This window comes from Netta rufina (assembly GCF_964035555.1).
Source record: "Netta rufina genome assembly, chromosome: 2".
In the NCBI taxonomy this organism is placed as follows: Eukaryota; Metazoa; Chordata; class Aves; order Anseriformes; family Anatidae; genus Netta; species Netta rufina.
Window position 1 is genome coordinate 55,431,965 of NC_140124.1, and position 22,155 is coordinate 55,454,119.

At 35.5% G+C, this 22,155-nt stretch overlaps 1 protein-coding gene across 1 annotated transcript in view; it reads right to left on the minus strand.

Annotated features, from left to right (window-relative positions):
• Positions 1 to 22,155, minus strand: part of CNTNAP2 (contactin associated protein 2) — a gene marked incomplete at both ends in the record, with an annotated part of 1,150,499 nt that overhangs the window by 162,562 nt on the left and 965,782 nt on the right. The window contains one exon of the mRNA XM_084306678.1: positions 10,230 to 10,357. Coding sequence (XP_084162804.1) covers positions 10,230 to 10,357 — 128 coding nt within the window. The remainder of the gene's footprint in view (positions 1 to 10,229; positions 10,358 to 22,155) is intronic.

Below are 22,155 nucleotides of genomic sequence, written 5' to 3' on the forward strand. Positions count from 1 at the left end.
ATTGTCCTTTACTGCCCAGCACTAGGAAAGGTCGGACTTATAGATCTTTACTCACAAAAAAACAATCAGCATGTGACTGTTCATTCCTTTTCTTGATTCCAATGGTATAATATATTTAACAAGCATAAAGAGACTGAAGCAGGTGATGTATGAAGAGAGCCTGGGGGTACAGGATTTGCTTAGTCTGAGAAAGACTTGGAAGGGAGCTAATTGCTGCTTTCACTGCCTGATAGGTAGTTCCAGAGAAGAAAAATCCCATCTCTCCTCAGAGATGCAAATCAAAAAATTGAGTTAATAGTCACAGATTACAAAACAGAAATTTCCCACTGGATATAAGAAAAATATTTTCACAGTTAGAACAGCTAAGCACCGGAACATGTTGCCCACAGAGACTGCACAAAATATATCCTCAGAAATTTTCATAGAATGAATAGAAAAGTCCCTACACAAACTGATCTGGGTTAGAAGTTATTCATGCTTTGAGCTGGAGATTTTTGCTAGATGACCTCAGGAAGTCCCTTCCAACTTCAGTTAACCTATGATTCTATGATTCTTGCAAAGCATTTTATGTTTCATGATCTTTAAAAATTTAATATCTTGCTTTAGATTGTGAGAAAGATATAAAGCAATTCTCAAAAATAGCATAAAATGTTGCTTTCATTCTGTGTCATCATCTGATAGTTTTTCTGACTGGAAGGTGGAATATTCTCTGCTTTTTGAGTAATTGATTTACTGTTGTGTTAATTGCTTTATTGTTGTTGGTTTTTGTACATCTTTTTTGAACAACTGGTTCCTCCCTCACTCCCACTCCTATATGAAATAGAATTAAACAGTGACAAAAAGATTCTTTTTCAAAGTGTTGAAAATCGAAGTCAAAATGATGTCCTAGTATCAATCAGCATTGGACTTGATAACAACATATTCAGTTTCAGATAACTTCGTATGTTTTTCAGTGTTGGTATGGCAAATGTTTCTGAAAGTTTCTCTCCTTTTGGGGTGGGAACTTAACACACTTATTGCAAAAATCCCTTACCTACCATTTTTTGGAAGCATCTTGGCTTTCTTGAAAGGTATCCTACCAACTATGGTCAGGTCTGCCTGCCTGCATATTAAATAATAAGGTACAATAAAAGTTCATAATAATAAATTGTCATAACAAAACTAAAATAAATGGTATATGAGTGAATGGGATGTAGAAACATTAACTCTGTTCTTGGGGTAAAAATTGTCTTACAGCGACTTTAGTTCCTCACTTTTAAAAAACAGAACTAATTACATTGTAAAGCAAAAGTTTCCATCTACAGGATTTCATGAAACCAAGGGTAAATAATAGCATACAGATATAGCATGCATGTTGGAAATTGATTACTGAAAGTAAAGGCGAAATGGATTTTGAACACATAAGTCACTATTGCTTCTCTTTCCATAACTGTATCTGTGAAGGCTGTCCTACTGAAGAAAGTTACTTTTCTTAATTTGATTAAATCACCTTTGCAGAAGATTCTGCACAAATGAGAGTTGAAATATGGGCACAAAAAACAAAACAAAACAAAACAAAAAAAAAAGGTTAGAATTTGCTACTTAATATTACGAAGCCAAAAGCTTCAAAGCTTCATGATTCTGAAAGCTTAGCTAAGATTTCCCAAGTACAGATTGCTGCAAGGTCTTAAGAGTAAATGGATAGAACTCTTTTGAATTCCTTTAATGTGAAGAAAAATATGGTTCTATAAAGTAAAAGTTTTTTTTTTTTTCTTTCACTCCATTTAATTCCACCTGAACTGATGAAAATTTAAAACCTTTACTAAAACGATCATTATTTTCCCTTCCCTTCCCTTCCCTTCCCTTCCCTTCCCTTCCCTTCCCTTCCCTTCCCTTCCCTTCCCTTCCCTTCCCTTCCCTTCCCTTCCCTTCCCTTCCCTTCCCTTCCCTTCCCTTCCCTTCCCTTCCCTTCCCTTCCCTTCCCTTCCCTTCCCTTCCCTTCCCTTCCCTTCCCTTCCCTTCCCTTCCCTTCCCAAGACATAATTAGATGTAACATGGTTCCCTACTAGAGAGACCATTGGTGACAGTTTACGAAGCTTCTTTATTAGTTTATTTGGTGGTTGTGTGTTTCTCAGTGTTACTGAGTTGCCTTCTGTTTTGAGCTAGATGCTAGGTGCTGTGAGGTTAGAAGAGATCCTTTTTAACTGGATATCCTCTTCTCTGCAGCCACACACTTTTCTATGTTTAAATGGGACCGAATTTGCATACTGACACATGGTGATGAAAGAATCTGACCTTGCTCTACTTCACCTTCAATCATTTTTTGCCTTTTTCTGCTCTTTCTGCTTTTTAAATGTCAGTCAGTACTGCAAAAATATACAGGCCAAAAGTATTAAAGTGAGAAAAAGTTTCACCTAAAAATGAGCATAGATATTTTTCTCCATTTTAAACCTAATTTCTGAGATTATTCAGGTTTATGAGGTGAAATTTAAAGGTGACTATAAGTTTATGCATGTAATTGACAGGATTTCAGTAACTTCACATTCCCCAATTTAATCTAAGGTTCTCTTAGTTCCTTACTGCTTTACTGACATCTTCTCATCACATCTCTTTGCACTTTGGGAACTGTTTCATCATTTCATTTTCAGATTTTGTACCTGCACAGTTTCTTTTCTTATTTTGCTGTAGGTAAGTGGTAAGATATTAATATGCATTACAGTCATATAGAAGGTAAAATGTTTGAAATTATAATTAAAGCATAACTTTAACAGGATTTGAATTTAATATGAACAGCTACTGTATGTCATCTATCAGACTAATGAGTCTTTGCCTAAATTCCCTAGGAATTTAGAGACAATACTTTACATTAAATGCTTCAGATACTTCTTTTTTTTTTTTGTATTAAAGAAGATAAAATTAACCTGCAATATTATCATAATGATGATGTGAATTTGAATAAAATTAGCTCTTAGTTGCATTGAATTCTATACATATGAAACATAAAGATCCTACCTCCTCTATGGAGTTTCACCATTTTTTTCTTTTATGGTCAGTTGGAGAATGGAACATGGGCATTGACTGCCATATATTCTCATTATTTCACCAAATACATAAAGAGAATATAATTTATTAGGGCCTTGAAATTCAAACAAACTACCTTCTGGAGATTATACCAACATACATATTTACAAATGATTGAATGCATGGGAGACTTAATTAATAGTAGGCAGGTCTACTCCTAACTTCTACCAGGTAAAGTGTGTTTGCCACTGTCTGGTTTAAATTTCATGACAACTGTGGAAAGCGTGGAGATGTAAATTGTGCAATTGATTCCTTGTACCTAAATTCAATATATGTATAAAACAGATGTAATTTGCATTCTAAAAGACAGTAGAGAGTGTACAAAAAGTAACTGACAGGAAAGTATGCAGTAAAGGATCAAATATATATTCACTAATAATAAATACTCAGGACATACCCCTGTCCTTAGGAACAGCAATGTAAATTTCACTCATAATGAAAATACATGCTAAATGACAGCATACTTTCATCCATCACCAGGCATGGGTAAAAGTGGTGTAAGTTTTGCTTTTAATCAAACACTCAGACTCTACTAGATATTGACAATGCTTGAAAAGCTTTAAAAAAGAAGGGATTAAACTGCATCGAGAGTCAATGACTGCCATTAAGAGGTTCTCTCTTTCTCTGTTCTGAAAGTAGTAGGACTCATTTAAAAAAAAAATATTCATGAGAATAGAACAAATGATTAGAATTTTTCAAAGTAGCACCCTTCTGCATCTACACACTGCTGCCAATGAGTTTTCCAGTTTTTGTACACCTCCAGGAACGCCTGGACCGGAATGCTGTTTAGCTCCCTTGTCACGACCTCTTGAAGTGCCTCTACTGATGCATGATGCTTCCCCTTGAGCATCGATTTTATTCTCGGGAATAGAAAAAAGTCTGGCAGGGCCACGTCAGGGCTGTAGGGGGGCTGAGGAAGCGTTGCCACCTTGTGCTGGGCAAGATACTCCACTACGTGAAACGCTGTGTGGTTCGGCGTGTTGTCATGGTGCAGCCGCCAATAGTTGACGATGGCTGGGCGGACACAAGCAATATGTTTTCGCAGTCTTGTGAGGACTTCCATGTAAAAAACTGCATGAACTGTTTGTCCGGGTGGTACAAACTCTTTGCGGATGATTCCATGTTGATCAAAAAAGCAAATGAGCATGGACTTTTGCTTGGATTTGCTCATTCGTGCTTTCTTGGGGCGTGGGGAAGCAGGGGTGTGCCATTCTGTGCTCTGCCGCTTACTCTCCGGGTCGTATTCAAACACCCACGTCTCGTCACCGGTCACTACATTGTCCAAAAAGTCTGACTCCTCATTCACATGATGAAGAAGATCCTGGCAGATCACTTTCCGGTTGGCCTTTTGCTCCTCTGACAACATTCGCGGCACAAACTTCGCGCACACTTTCCTCTTTCCTCATGGCTAAGTTTTCTTTCACCATCTCAAAAACTTGGGTTTGAGGAATGCTCAAGTCATCAGCAATCATTCTGATACTCATCCTGCGATCACGGTTCAGTAAATTTTTCATTCGCGGCACAGTTTCGTTGGTCTTGCTGGTCGAAGGGCGTCTGGAGCGGTCGTCGTCTTCCACTCTTTCCCTACCTTCTCAGAACAGCTTGTGCCACACAAAAACACCCGATCTACCCATGGCAGCATCACCGTAGGCCTCCTTAATCATGTTGTGAGTCTCTTTGCCCGTTTTACCAAGTTTTACAGAAAATTTGATCGCGTATCGCTGCTCCAGTAAATGCTCCATGATTCTCCGTGACGAGGCGTTTCGACAGGTGTTCACAGTACAAGTGACCTGCTCTCTTCAACAGCCAACAGCCGACTGCCGATTTTTCCCAGCGTTCCCAATATCCCCCTCCACAGATCCTGCGCGTGCAGACCGCCTCTTGTCCGCCCGTTCGCCCAGGAAAAAGCCAGTCCTACTACTTTCAGAACAGACCATGTATATTCTAACAAGATCAGTCTCACATAAAGTTTTTTTTTTGTTTGTTTGTTTGCCTTGCATTATTGACTAGGTGACTTGGGGATTACTGACTGTATATGGCAGTGTTTTTTCCAGTTTGCCAAGATTATAATTTTAACTCTACTTTTCCTTTATTTTCTTGCAGTATTTGTAGGCATCCTGCTGCTTCAGGTAGACAAAAAAGACATGTCTAAAAAAGGATTATAATTAAATTTTATGTGATCTGTATTTCTTCCTTCTCTGTAAAATGCATAGTACTCAAGGGCAGGGTTTGCTCTCAGAAAGCAAATAACAGAATAAAACTTGACAGTGAGTGGGATAAATTAGAGAATATCACATATGACCCATAAGTCAGTGTGATTTATGGTAAATTGTGTCACAAGTATTTATTCCATGAATACACTTTTATGCAAAGTTTCTACTGAAAGAGAGCTTTATGGACAAATTATAAACCTCATAAAACAATATTTTATGGTGAAAGTATTGACAATTTATAGTCAGTGCATGAACACAGTGATAATGAATTTTACCAATTATTTTTGTATGTAGAAAGATCTCTTGGTGATCCTTACAGTGCTGTAGAGACTAATATACTAGGCCAAAATTCCTCCCATTATACAAAGAATGATTGACTCAGATTAAGATTATCACAAAGAAGGAAATATTTGTTGGAATTTAAATAACTCCAGATGTACAAATTCAAATACTATCAACCCCCAAAAAACATCAAGACAATTCCAAGCTGATTTGCAATTCCAGAGACATTAGGTCTCCTCATTTTGGTACTGTCCACCAAGGACTATATAAAGTAGATCTTATCTTGCTGAAAATGTACATAACAGTGTTATCAATTCAGTTTGCATATTTCTGACTTATGACATCAGAGAATTCTTTCTGAATGTAATTATAGTGTGCCTGAGAGTTTGTTGCAAGTAAAAAGGGATGACAAGACTATCATCCCAAATGCCAGCGTTTGGAGCACTTTGCTTCCTAGGAAGGATATGAGAATATGTGTAAGAGAAACCACCGGAGGAAATACTCTTTCCTATGGCTACCTTTAAATCTACAGATTTAAATGATTTTAATGAGAAAGAGAAATGCCTTATGCAAACAATGGAAGTTTTGCAGCTCCTATTTTCAGAGCAGGCTAAGTTTTATTCGTAGTAACAGAAATAGCCTATAGTTTTATGAGACAACCAGCCATAGTCTGAAATTTTCTGTGAGGTAAGAAAAGAAAGAGTTCTCTTAGACACATAAAGAAATTCCAGAAAATCTTTTTGGTATTGTTGAAAACATTTCCTCACCAATACTAAAATAAATTCAAGTTAAAATAAATAATCAAAACAAATAAATAATCAAAGCAAAACAGGGTTAAAGGTAAACAGAAAGAGACAGACTTATCCACAGGAAATGAAGTTATTTGTGTTGGTTATTAAACAACAATCAGTTATTAAACACCTAATAGAATGTATGTTTACTCAGAAAGTTTTAGAAGGATGACCTAGTGATTCATTCTCTTCTCTTGCATCTCTGAGGAAGGCAACCACATATGAAGAATAATCACAGCAATTTGATTAACTGAACTGGATGATCCATATCCAAATCATGAGTGGACACAGTTACTCATTTTATCACCTTCAAGAAATTCAACTGAAAATTCAAATAACTCTTAATTGCTTTTATTATTATTATTATTTAGGCTGTTTTCATTAAAAAAAAAAACAAAAAACAAAAAACAAACAAACAAAAAAAAAACAAAAACAAAAAACAAACACACACAAACACACACACACAAAAGAAAACAAAACAAAAAACAAAACAAAACACCCACTTCTCCTATGTGCTAGTAGAATCAGAATGACTGTGACATACAGCGAGAACAATATTGTAGTGTTATTTGGATGTATTTGTATCCCACTTGAATTACACTAAGTACAGTCCAGTGCAACAAATAAATAAGTACTTGATGGGGTAAATAGCTAAGGAAATTCAGCAGACAAATTTTTAAGATTATTAAATGTAGCTACAGTTACTGGGAAACAAACAAACAAACAAACAAACAAAAAACAGTTAAATTCTTAAATGGATCAACTGTTGACCTGTATTTACCATACCTATTACAGCTGATTGCAAAGTCATACAAAGTTCATAAAATTGTTGGGGAAAAAAAATAAAAAGTTTTCAATTTTTTTCTACATGTCAGACTGAGCTGAAACTAGATGGAATAGATACCCTGCCCTTAGGACAATATGAGCTTAGTTCATTAGTGTTCTGGGAAACCTATTGTCAGTTTAGAATATAATGAAAATGGGCTTGGCATATACATGGAAAACAAACTGAACATGTAGTATATTGGAAGTATTTTACTGAAGGAATACAAAAGACACATTGCCAAAGCGTATGAGTACTGACCCTGGTAGTTGCTGTCTTTTTTTAGATATCTATAGGGTGGTTTTAACCCATAGTCACCAAAAACACCTATGTTCAAACCACCATCTGATTAATTAAGCCAACTCTGTTAGAATGCTCCAAGAGGAAATAAGAGTGAAACCAAAAGCAATTTTTAGAAGTGAAAGAAAGTATCAAATCTCAAAAGGAGTAATGATAAGCAATACTCAAAATCAATGAATAAGGGCTCAAAGTATATTTCCCTAGACAACACACATGAGCAGTCAAATGCACACAGACAAAAACAAAATCAATGCACTGATATAAGAATCATGTTTTGATTAGTTCTTGAATTTCTGTCATCTGTCAATGAGACCTTTTTGTCTGTCACTGCAGATCCTAAGTGAACAGTGCTGCTACTGGACTTTATGAAACATTGGCTTACAGAGAACCATAGTCAATGCAGCTGCTTCTTCCCTCTTTGAAGATGGAGATGGAAAAGAAATTAAATCTGAGATGAGTAAAAAACATCTTCCCCTTAAATTCTGTTTTTGCTATGGTAGGAATGAGACAAAAGGAAAACTGACTCAAAAAGAAAGGCAAATGCATGCAAATGAACTTGTGATGTGACAAAAATATCAAGATCTTGAGTATTAATAACGTCAGTTTTGATGCATGTAATACATGCATTACATACATGCAGAATACATACAGAATTAATCGTGGATTAATTCTGTTTTATAAAATTCCTTTCCACAAACTCAACATTTTGGATCTTTGTTCCCTTGGACACATTTTGAAATTTTCAAAATTTTCCCTAGGACAAAACACTTATATTCCAATAAGCTGTAATCTATGGTGAGACAGCAGTGGCCTGGGGTACAGCAACTGCTGTAAGTGGTCAAGACAGAACATAAAGGAGAGTGCACAGGGAATATAAAATGGAAGCTTTTATTAACTGCAACGGACTGCGATTTGTATTATCTCCTGTGAGAAAACTTATACTGGCTTCCTGACAATAATACATGGCCATGGAATTAAATTCAAATTTATTCATAGGCAAAATTTCTTTAAAACTACATATTATATCTGTAAAGTTCCAACAGAAAATTCAGTTAGACAGGGTGTTAGAAGTACACCCATTCAGTTCCCCAGATAGTAAAGGCTACTGTGCTCTCAAATGAGGTTTCATATGTATGGATATTCAGAAATGGCTCAGATTTCAGAGACTGATATTTATAGAAGCACTCATATTTAGGATATGAGGAACAAAGGTGCAAGAAAGATGTTATTTGTTATTCCTTACTCATCAGTTGCAGGAGCTTATTATGAAAACGTTTGTCAGATATAGTTCGGAAACATAGTGACCTGTGATTAATAAAACACCATAAATAACAAGCACCATATAGGTGATGTGAAAGTTGCCAAAACATCTCATGATATTATGTCATCTCAACACCAGAAACAAAAAAAGAAGCTAAGCAAACTCAGGTGTCTCAATAAGCAATAGCCTACAGTTTTCTGGCACTGGACTGGGAGCCAGAAGACTGTCTTTTGTTATTGTTCTTCTGAGGAAAAATGTCCTCAGCTAAGATTAAATACATTAGTTTAAAGCGGGGGTGATAATACTGCCTTAAGGTACTTAGAAATGGGCAAATGGCAAGCATGTAGCCGTAATAGGGCAGATGAGGGAGGGCAAAATGAATCTATCCCTATCAAGTCATGTTGGATGCTGGTTAGAGCAGTGTTGTTCAGCTTGCATATACTGTGTCCATTCCTTGAATATTTTTACATCACTGCAATCCCACAGGTTGATATAAATGGGCTCTTCATTGACATCTGAGGATGGATTTTGTATCCATTATAGATCATTAAAATATTAGTAACTGTAATTAAATCTGACAATATTTCCTTACTACACCTCTTGTAACAGAATGCACTTCAAATCTTCAAATACAGAGGATGAGTATAATCCTTGTGCCAATTGCACAGTTAAGTTCTTAAAGTGTGGTTTCAAATGACCTTAAGCTTTGCTTTCAGTGGTAAATTTCACATTCTGAAATACCAAATACTTTGAAGTATTCAAATAGATTGAAAGAAGAATACAATCCTTCTAACTGCATCCCCACTTTTTTTGTGTATATGAAGTAGAAATTTCATCCTTTATACTGATTTACTCTATCACCTGCTGATCAAATTGGAGAATGTATATCTCCCATACAGCTTTAGCCTGAAAATCAGGAACTGATATAAAAAACAAAACAAACAAACAAACAAACAAACACCACCACCACCACCAAAAAAAACTTGTTTTACAAATAAATGTTTAGCTTCAATATGTTTAACACTGGATAACAATCTTGTTAAACTTTATACAGCTGTAAACACAGTTTACAGCAAAAAGTTTTGCCATCATGCTACTATTTATACCCCATAAACACAGTTTACAGTGATATGCCTAGCAATGCTAATGGCATCGACAACAGCACTCAACAGAAGCACAGATGTTGAAAGATATTCTTATGCAATCTATATCACTATTTATATCTACATAAACTTAGTTGAATAGTCTAGTTACCACTTTTACCATAAAAAAAAAGACAAATATCCACATTTTAAAAGCAAAGCTGAATAATTATACATGCAGTTACATAGACAAAAATTCTCAAAACACATCATGCTTTCATAGAAAAAGGTCTCTGACTAGACAACTACTTGTCCAAATTTTCATAGGGAATCCACAATATTACTAAGTTAAAATTTATTTATTTATTTATTTATTTATTTACCCGTGATTAAGTGGAAGAAAATTAGCCAACTTACGATCTCCTTGACAGCGTACAGGACCTACAGATATCTTGGCTTCAGACCCAGGCCGGTCAATGTCTCCAACAACAACTTGACTCACTGGTAGGTGCTCTTTGTATGACAACATCCCAGTGTCTTTTCTCCTGAATTATAAGAAAGCAGTTGTGAAATACATAAAAATAGTTTGCTTCATCACGATTGTTGCCAATAAACTAGTGCAATAATTATACCAGTAAAATGCTATCCTTTCTTTGCTGTGAATGGGAACACAAGTAAGACTTCCTCAGGTGTCTTCTTTGCTCTAGTTGATGACAGTTACTATCCTAATGATAAGACCCCTACATACCAAGGAAATAGTGTTTCTTTTAAATTTAATATTCTAATATAATCTAAAATAGAGATATTGAAGGCTAATTGTCTGAAAAGGCTTATCATGTTTGTCCTGTTATTTTTAATGCTAAGTGACTAAGTCCCAAAATCTAAATCTGTGAATCTAACCATGAGTATGCAGCTATTCCTCAAATTCCATTTCAGTTGGTAAGATCCCTAAAAATTGATTTATAGTCATGTAGAAACTGCTTGTCTCAACTGCAGTGAGTAACTCAGTTTCTTTTTCATGCCTAGCTCAAATCACTATACACTGATACAACACTTAGTCTTTATCATTTCAGGAGCTGAATACAGTTGGCATGTTGAAGGCTGTTTCTTCCAAATAAAAAATAAAAGAAACCAAATTTAATTAGATACCTCATGTCTCAGTTACTTGGTTTTTGTTTGTTTGTTTGTTTGTTTGTTTCTTTGACATAAACACATGGAAAATAAAAAGTATCCACACAGGGACACAGGGAAAAAAAGCACTATACATTTTAACAAAAAAGAAAGCAAGGGGAAGTGTAATGAATTCATCTTTTTTTTTTTTTTTCCTTTTTTTTTTTTTCCCCCTTTGTTTCTATCTGTACCTTGCCATGTTCTTGAGCATTTGAAGTAATCAACTTCAGCACAGGATGAAGGATGTGGAAAAGATACTGAAGTGTAAAGTATGAATGTAACTGGTAAAGAGTTCAGGAACCTTTCATTTCTAACTCAGATGATTCCATGATCTGACTCATTAAATTGCTAATAACTGGGAATCACTGCAGGGATTTCAAGATCTGAGATAACATTCAGAGTTTTCCATTAGCATATTCTCCAGTCACAGTCGTCACTAGGTCCTTCTGAAGATATGGAAGTTATGACTTTTTTTTTTTTTTTTTTTTTTTTTTAGTGCAACTAAAGGAATTAAGAAAAAAAAAAACACAACATATTTTCGAGTGACAGCTAATTGGAAGTGGTGTCTCTGCGATGAGGGACTAATTAAAGATTTAATTACTAGAGCTTTTCAAACAGTACGTCTGTGTTCCTTAGCTGTATGTTCTTCCTCTTCAGAGCACTTGCCTTTCTCCCTGGAACATTTATATTGCAGAGATCATTAACTCTGTTTGGACACAGCTAGACCAGGTGCTATGAACGGAGGTCAGCAAGGCTGTTACAAGGGACTGCTAAAAAGGAAGGAAAATGGAGAGAAACCCTCACAGCTTCTACTGCAGAGTGTGCTAGGTTGCACTTTTCATCTATAGGTTGCAATACACATTACAGATATTTCATTATCATAAATTTGGAGACCAGAGATATAAGAAAAAGGAGATTATAGGACTTTTCATATAAGAAAGACAAAGAGGTAACAAATCCAGGTATGAAGTCCTAATCTTCCATCTCTGTTAAAGACAGAGATCCATAGGAAACATTCCCTTCTAATAGAGGATACATATACATCATCACTTTACATTTTGTGAGATCTTCCTCTGAGACTGTCTTTCTCTGCAGATTGCTGCTCTTTCAAAGAATGCTTTATTTAAAACAAAGAATTATTCAAAGTGTAGTAAAAACTACAGTACATTTACTACAATTGTAGTAAAATATTTCTGCTGCAAATAAGGATGTCAAAGGGCAGTCCTTTTCTTATTGCCAGTAACTCTCACCTCCGTTAAAGGAAATAAAAAGTAGTAATGATTTCACCCTCTTCTTCATTGATCACGTTTCTACTCATTCTAATATTTTATTTGTGCACTTAATGGTATGGTTATTTTAAAACTGTTGTCATGAAAACAGAGATAAATACCACAGCTATTTTCTGGAATAGCTGTATTTTCTGACAATTGGTTTCTTGTCTCATCATTGCAGGAAAGACATTCTCCCCTGCAAAAGAACTGTTACTGAGTGGTGAGAGTACTAGACTGAGTAGAGAAAAATTACTTGTCTTTTCTTCAACAGAACCTGTGTTAGTTTGTTTTCTGTTAAAAAAAAAAAAAAAAAAAAAAAAAGGATAATGATAGCTTTTGTCACCCCAGCTGTGCACTAAAAAAAAACAAATACCTTTGAGAAACTAAGTGTCTCTTTTATGATTTTCAAAGGTACTTGCAGTTCCTCTGGACATACTAATCACTGCTGACAAAGTCAAAAAAGTTATAAACCAAAGACAGATTATAATGCTTGTCCTTGTACTACATGTTTGGAAATAATCACAGCTGGAATACTCAGTTCCAAGAAGTGATAATGCTTCCGCCAGTATCTAAAGATTTTTCACATTAAGAGGGTGAAGAAAGTCTCTGAAGTTTTTCCTCACCAAAGAAAATCCCCTTAAGAGAATAAAGATTGAATTCAGAGTGTGTCGGATTCCTGCTAATAGCCAAATGGGAGATGAATGAATCTGATCAAATCCTGTAATTATTACCAGGAGATATTGATGAGATCTCTGTGTAATTTTATATTTCTAATTTTTGTTCCTGTATATAACAGCCTGCAAAGTGCTTTAGGGTGCCTTTGAATGAAAGCAGAAGATATAATGATTTATCATTGTTTTGATTATGATCATCTACTTTATAAGCATTCTGTGGTATGGAAAGAAGAAATACATTATGCATATATCAGCAAATGACATATTCAAAGTAATGATAGAATTCTGTATTGCTATTAATTTGTTTATATAATGATTTTATACAAACAGATTTCTAATACCAAAGTATCTTTTTTTCTCCAATTTTGTTAGACATCACTTAATTATCAGTCCAGTCCTAAACAGGAGAAAACATAAAGAATATACTACTGGTAGGAATGGACTTATAAAGATATGCTTACATGACCTGAGGAACTTGAATTGCTTTGAGAATTTGAAATGAACAAACAAACAAACAAAACACATACTGGATTGAAACAGCTGTGTTAAGCACTTATTAATTAATTATTAGTAGTGATTTGAAGAACACAAACTCCCAAGCATTCCCATTTAGAAAGTATATAATTGTCTACCTCTCACAAGATCCCCTACTGTAATACCTGAATTTCCATAATATATTTGAGAGACATTAAGTCCAGCAAATATCTGAAAATATCTCTAAAAAAATAAAAAAAATATCGCAAAAGGTACAGATGTGCCAAGTATTAATGCTTTCTTTCTTCCAAAAATATATAGCAATAATTTTATTTACACTAGAACCACTAAGAAAAGTTAATATTACAAAGTATTTCACGAACAATGCAATTTTGGCAGCAGCACTAATAAACTGGAAGTGAGTTACTTGGAAATATGCAAACTGTAATTAACAGGATTAAAAAGATGGTAAACAAAAGCTAGGATTTAAGAGGAACTAGATAACTTTGGAAAGGTTTTGATGAAATTTACTTAACTTCTTTATGTGCATACAAAGCAGAACAAGACCCTATTCCAAGGGTCCTGCCCTATTTACGTATTGTATAGTGATAACAACATACTCTAGGTTGAACACTCCTATTCCCACTTGAATAGACTGTTCTCATAGATTCTTATAGATCCCTTGTGCCTTTCCCATGTCTTGTCACTGCAGGCACCCTTATACATTAAGTTGGACCTAATGACACCTCTGATTTGGCTGCCAAGGGGTATTATGGAACAGTTCTCATTACTAGATGGGAACATAAAAACTGATGGAGCATCATAACTCAATTCTATTTTTTTCATACTGACATTAGAAAGGCTGAGGTCCTATGAAATTTGCTATTCTCACATTCAATTAACATAGTGACTTTTAGTAATAAGAACTGTAACATTTTATTGTATGAATACTAAAAGCAATTATCTAATGAAATGTATTTTTAACATCTGTACTGTCGAATATACTACTGGAAGACCTATGCAAAAGTGTGATGAATTCTTTATTTATTCAACTAACTATCTATAAGCCTTTGGATCATGTCCAATCAAACTATAAGACCAAATGTGCTTCAGCCAGCATTTTGTAAGGCACAAGGATCTGTATTGGAAAAAAAATATTAAAAATCTCAGAGCAGCAGCTTGGGGGTTTCATTTCTTGGACTTCTTGACAACTTTGACAGTTTTATTTTGTATGACTGAAGAAGCTAAATAAAAATAATTGAGTATGGCATGACAAAATAACAGATGGCTATAGTTAATGCTGACTTCAGCCCATATATGTCTGTTGACTTCAATAAGGTTCTAAAGTGCATAATTTAGTGTTGAATTTGGTCCAGAAAACTTAATGAAGAATGGGACTTAGTGCACCTAGAACGTCTGAAAAAAATGGTTACATAAACTTTACCATTCCTCCCACTTCTCCACTAGCATTTCCTGTAGAGTTCATTCTACACCTACGCATATTCCTCCTACAACACTTGAACCAATCTATGTTTCACACAAAATTACCAAGCAGAACATGAGTGTGCAGTGATTTATCTAACCTCTTCATTGCTTCTATAACTACAATACACAATATTTTGGGGAAAAATCTAAGTTAAGCACACCTTGGAACAGAGTGCTTGATTAGATAACTTCATAAAATCTTCATGCAAATGTTAAGCAGGTAGGTCCTACCTTCCAAATTTGCATCTTCTGGTAAGCATTTTTCATGCTTATCCTCTCTTTTGTATTTATATTCCAAACTATTGTCTTGGTTGGGATTACTTATTATATTATACAGGGGTCAGGATTGCTTATTATTATTACATAGATGGTATCTCAGCCCTTTTACCCTCACTTTTCAGATTCTGTGAAATAAAGATTGTTAGTAAGCATAAAGATGCCTCATATGAAAAATGTGGTATTCAGGTGTGTTTGGTTCTGCTTTCTGTGAAAATTACAGTTATCCTACTTTTATATCACAGGTGACATTTTGGGAAACACAAAATTTACATTACTTGGTATCATCATATGGGAAGTAAGAGTATCAGCATCCTTTTTCTCAATAATAAAATATTTAAATAGCCAAGAAAAGAGACAAAAAAAATAGCGAAAGTAATAATGTTATATACTATTACAAGTAAAATTCCAAGAGAATTTGCTATTCAGCTATTTATTTCCCTTCTGTAAGGACCCCAACCAGATATCGACTGATTTTTAAGAAAAGTTAGGTATTTGATTTTCAGTAAATTCTTTCTGGTTTGAACTGAACTCAAGCTTTCATTCTAATAATCACAAATCTTGTTTTCTTTCTCTATAATCAATAATCTTTCTTTAAACATTGGTTTACACATGGTCTACTAATTGTCTCCCCTCAGTAGACCTTGGGTCCCCTTTAGTTCTTAGTCAGGGTTAACTATCACATTGTAGTTTATATTTTTCTGCAGTCTTAGCCCTAGAAGATTGTTTTCCATTTATTTTTGTGGGTGTGTGGAAGAACAGAAACTCATAAGAGTAAGTACTCTCAAAGGAGCACTTACCCCATCAGGACAGGACAATTTTATCTAGTCTGTATTGTGTGGCATACAGCTTGAGCATCTGTAGCTCCTCACTCAGCATGATGACCTCTAGGTTAAGATTGGTTGAGACTGCCCTCCAGACTAGGAATCAGTGATCCTATATATTATTTTTTACTTCTTACCTAATAAATAGAAAAGCTGCTTCTAACTGTAAAGTTACTAATAAAAGTGATTCCCAAACAAATTCTCTCAATAGAGTGAAGTCATCAGCTTTTGTTCTTGTTTGTTTGTTTTGTGTGACCTATGAAAGGTAAACCCTTCAAATTAACCACTAACTACAACAGAGGTCAGGAACAAACAGCTATTTCAAACTTTAAGCTATGTCAGAGCCAAATGGAAGAAGGACTTTATAACAGCCGCTGCCAAAACCAAAACCAAACAACAACAACAACGAAAGTGAAGGAATATCTACAAATTGTGTTATAAACATGATGTATAATGTTTCTCCATCTACTGGGGAAGGAAAATGGTGTCTAATATCGTGAAAGTGCTTTAGTTAGAGGAATAATTAAATATCCATCTACAAAGCATTTTAAATGTACCCACAGTCATCAGAAATAATTATATGAAACTGAATGCTCCAGGATATACAAGCACATTTAAAGCAATGGTGCAGCATAGAGGTAATTAACAGATTTTTTTTTTTTAATTATTTATCTTTTTTTTTTTTTTGGCAACAGAAACACTCTGGTATAAGTAAAACATGAATACTTGTCATTTTCCCTGTGCTTGTAAACACTCACATATGTCTGAAAATTACTTTCATTGCAACTGCTCTTTCTTTTAATTCTCTTGCTAAAAAGACAAATAACCTTATTTTATAATGATATGCAAATTTTTCTTGGCCCTGGCCCTGCTTAAGCAGGTCCTGGCCCTGCTTACTGGGAAATATCTGGACATCACCTGGTGATAGGAAGTGCAGAATATTTTTTTTTCCATCATGGCCATGACCCCTCCCCCCTCCCCTCCCCCCCCCTCCCCTTCCTCCGCCCCTTCTTCCCTCCCTCCTTCCCCCTCCACCCCCCTTCCCTTCCCTTCCCTTCCCTTCCCTTCCCTTCCCTTCCCTTCCCTTCCCTTCCCTTCCCTTCCCTTCCCTTCCCTTCCCTTCCCTTCCCTTCCCTTCCCTTCCCTTCCCTTCCCTTCCCTTCCCTTCCCTTCCCTTCCCTTCCCTTCCCTTCCCTTCCCTTCCCTTCCCTTCCCTTCCCTTCCCTTCCCTTCCTTTCCCTTCCATTTTATTTATCTGCATTAGGTGAAGACAGAAATTAAAATGTAATAATTTGGCTGCAAAGGCTTAGGGCCTAAAGTGTTTGCATCTGGTGCAGTCAGAGCCTTGACAATGTTGTGCTGCACTTTAATGCAATAAATATGTTAATTTGCCAAATGTTGATGCATTTTTTTCTTTCCTGATGGCTTAAATGTAGCTTACTGCAGATGTTTCTTGCCTTAAAATGAAAGTCTATGAGATAAAAGTTGTCCCATGGAGGTAAGGGATCCTGAGACATCTATCACCTCTAACTGTAAGCAAAGGCTACACAAGCAACTTTGCACAGGCTGCAGTCACTGATTACAGCTCTCTGCTATTCCAGACAGCCACACTACCTAATCTTCTTTAGAATCTGATCACATCTCAAATTAGGAAGAATTTGGCTACTCGACCCCAATACTCATGTCTGAAAGCTGTTCCAGAACATTCATGCTAGCTATAAAGCCAGCATGAATTCCAGGTTTAAATACTCAATTCACAGGACATTCCTTTTTTTGTGTTCGCAAATGTCACAATAAATATTTCTTCCTTGTTCTGTAGTGTATTTTACTGCAGTGTATTTTTAGGGAAAATGGTATCACAACCTTTCAGCACATAGGAGATGGAACACAACACAGAGACAAATAAGCTTTTGCCAGTCCCATCTAGTGCATATAATGCTGTGCAAAGATTGTAGTTTGCCCTGAGAAGCAGTCTGGCTACACTGGCAAGGACAACACCTGAGCAAATAAGCCTTGCCAAAAGCCTTCTGAGAAACATGAACAGAAGAAATGTTCTGTGGGATCAAAACAATGGTCCACCTGCTCCATCCTCCTGCTGCAGACAGTGGCAATAAGAGATGCTACTCGGGGTGAGTGTGTGAGCCTGACTCTTTCTGTCATCTGCTGACCTTCTACTCCTCCACCAGCTACAATCATCATATTAAAAATGTTACAGGGTGCACAGTGCTTACCGTTTATTGACCTGTTATGTATGAATCTGTTATGTCCTTTCCTGAACATACTTACATTGTCTGCTTGCACAACCTCCTGTGGCAGCAAGTTGCAGAAGTTTACAACCAGCTGTGTAAATGTGGAGCAATTGCCTGAAGTAACTAGGAAAATAAAGCTAACATTCACATTTTAAAGAAAATGTACAGCATTGAAGAGGCTTTCAGGGTAGGGCGTAGCTGCATTACCTGAGCGTTCCCTAGGCTTCCAACATTAGATGCTATAGTGCTGGGGGAACCTGGTGTGCTAGCTCTAAGGAACAGTAGAGTGGAGTGGAGACACTGTGGTTAGGCTCTGTGACCAGGTGAGGACTCAATTGTTCTTGTGCACACCGAGACCGATAAGCTGCACTTTTTGCTATCCTTAGCCAAGGACTTGTCATGTTTTGACAAATGCTGTACCCTAGTGTACTTTTGCTCATTATAATATCATAATAATACCAAAACATGCATCCATCCCAAAAGCTACCTGCCTCCAACATGCAACTACCCCTTACTGAGCATGTGCTCTGAATTTCTCTGAGACTATTACTTTAAACGGAGACGGGAGAACTTTTTACCAATCATAACTAAGATATGCTTGACTAGAGTCACTCAAGCTCCACCTAAAAGATAGAAAATAATATAAATTGGCCTAAGATTGACGGGATGTTAGGGAAGATATCACCGTCAGGGGAGATACCATCCTGAGGGAATACAACATCCTTAGGACCTCCTGGCTCCTGGGACCAGTCAAAGAGCTGAGCCTCTCTTCCCCCACATTGGGACACCTTTGGGTGAGATTTGAACACTTGGTTATAAATCTTTCTAGAGTCTTTGACCCTTTTAACGTGTTAATTTCTATGCTGCACACCTGTAACACCTGTGTCACCTGTGTATTTCATGCATGCTAGCTTGCTTTTGCAGACAGTCACTACCACCAGCAGTCCAAAGAATCTGTGTACCTGTTGCTGTAATAAATCACACTTGATTGCGTTGTTCCTGGTCGTCATAGCTCTCATTAAACGTGACTAGAGTAAGGGTGGTTATACATTATTGGTGAGTCCATGACTGTGATAGTTCAGTGATCTGAATCCAACCAGACCCCTAACCGTTAATGCATTATTGGTGAATCTGTGATTGTGATAGTTCAGTACCTTGAATCTGACCGGGCCCATAATGGTTAATACACCCCTTAATGCAACAGTAAAGAAGTACTTTTTTTTTTTCCCCCATCTGTTTTAAACAGTTCTCACACCAATTAATTTGTTTATATCTAGCTTTGAGTGTCATTGTGTTATGCTCCAGTGCACTGCATAGGTATGCTAATAGTGTTCCATTGTATATTAACATCTCTTATTTTTCTTTATCAAATGAAAAAAAAAAAAAAAGGCTCTATGTGCATGCAATAACAATGCTGGGTGAAATTACCCCATTTCTTTCTGAGCAAGGTAACACACTGTTTGAAGGAACATCTTAAGAATACAAACAGAAAATGATTCAGTGAGGAAACTATGTTTACATATCATTAAGGAAGTGGAATTCAAAAATGGAAATGTATGAATTAACTGTTTTCCAACATCTTCAAAAAAAAAAAAAAATCCGCGCACAAAAAAATCCCACAAATTGTTTGCAAACAATAATTTGTTTCAAGATAGAGAGGACACACTGTTAATAAATGCAATAGAACCTGGAGGTCTACAGACACGTTCTTTAGCTGTATAAGCATAATATAAACTGTTATAAGGATTTATACATGGTTCTAAATGATTTGCAAGTATGCATGTATCAGAAAAGGAAACTGAGATCATGTACAAATCATGAGTAGGTAGGTGTATAAAAATCACAAATGCATCACTAGAAATTCTTAAGAAAGTTTTAAGTAATGGCAGGTAGAAAAATTGAATTGTTTTGTTCAATTCTGGAACAGCTGAATCCTTGCTAATCCTTCATTAGAGAAACTTGTAAAAAAAATCATGTTAACGGTAATAAAAACAGTTTAATGTTTCTTGGATTCTAGGATAACATTACTTGTAAATCATCAACAGGAGTAAGCATCAATTGGTCAACTGACTGAGTCTTCAAAAAATATTATTCAGATCAATAAAATATGTTTTTTTTTTCTTTGCTTTAGTTTTCTATAAAGAAAGAAAACATGAATTTAATGAATTTTCAAAATACTTTCCCATTTTGTTTACACATGCACTCTTCAGATTTCACCAGTGAATTTATTCTGTAACAATTGACTCCATTCCCCCATGTTCTCTTTAGTGTTCATTCTCTACTGAAGATGAAAAAGCTATAACAAAGTAGAAGACTAGATGATTTAGTACCCCATGAAACTTTTCCTTGAGATTAGGTCTTGGGAGCTTTAATTAAAATTAAAGTCAGTGTGCATTCTGGCAGTTCTAATACACATTATTTAAATTTTCTTTCTGAGTTGAGAACCCTTAAGATATGATAAGTCATTCTATTTACCAGGAAAGGAGTGACAGCAGACATTGCTTCAAATTGTAATTCATTCTACTATCCTTACAGATACATTGTAAGTATAAAATAAGTGCTGGTGCCTTATTTAACTGTGTGCCTACAGAAAAATAATGTGCAGTTTGTGAGGAGGACAGGCTTTACTGTCAAACTTTATTTTTGAGGTATTTTTTTGCAAGAAAAAATTGAGGATATTTATGGATAAAGATGACATGGATAACAACTAGGATATATATGTATATGGTGTCCAGATTGATGGAGGAGATTTATATGACAACATAGATTAAGAAAAATAATTAATGTTTACATATTATCAAGAAACACAAAATTATCCTGAGCTTTTATTTTTATTATTTTTTATTATTATTATTTTTTTGTTCCCTTCACAGTTTTAGTGCCAATCCCTTTTTAAAACAAGTAATAACATGCAGCAGTGTTAATACAATCTCCCTCAAGGACTTCAGTTCCGGAACCTGACTCTCCAAAAAGTCTCCAGTTGTGGGGAAATGCATTTTCCATACTACATGCTAACTATGCATTTCTATATCCACTTCCATAGAAAATAAAACCAATTTCCAAATGTTTTAGCTGTTCCTTGGATTAAGATGCTTTTCTTACAAATGAAACCATATAATTTCTATTATTAAAGATAATTACAAAAATACAACTTTTCAATCTAAATACATATATTTCCAGACCAGTGTTTAGTAAGGTACATTATATCTGAACTACTGTATGAGTTTTCAGAAAGCTTCATACTGTCATATTTCCTCCAGGTGGAACAAACCTCTCTACATTTGGCAATACAACCTTCCTATTGTGACAAAACTGAAGGTGTAACTTGTGGAAGTGGAAAAGTGACGGAGAAAAACTGGCACCGCCACATCTGTAACTTCTGCACATAACTGTAACTAAACAAAGAAGAACTCTGAATTCTCCACTTGCATCACTCTCATGCTATGGTATTGATTAACCCTAACAGAAAACACAAAACAATAGTACAAGGAGCATTATTATAGGAGTAGTTCATATTTCCTTTTGAACACCTGATGACTTATCTTTGATAATTTCAAATGCAAGTGATTTGCACACATATTTCTGGTCACAGCTAGCAAGTGTTTTACAGAGTGTCTAACAAACATTTTTATCATGTTGCAACACATTTGAGTTTCTTTGTTGTCCATGCAGACAGTAAAAACCAGCTTCTAATTTTCACTACATTTTGTGCTAGTATTGTGATCTTTGTGATTTTAGCTGTAAAAACTCATAAAAGCCAGAATATGCTATTGATATCTCTTCATCTGTAACCACTAACAACTTGCTTTAAAATGAGTATTAAAAATAATTTTAATAAAATTTGCTAGAAAATAAGCAGAAATGCCACATATTCAAAAATGCAATTAGAGAACAAAGGTCTATATAATATTGTGTATACT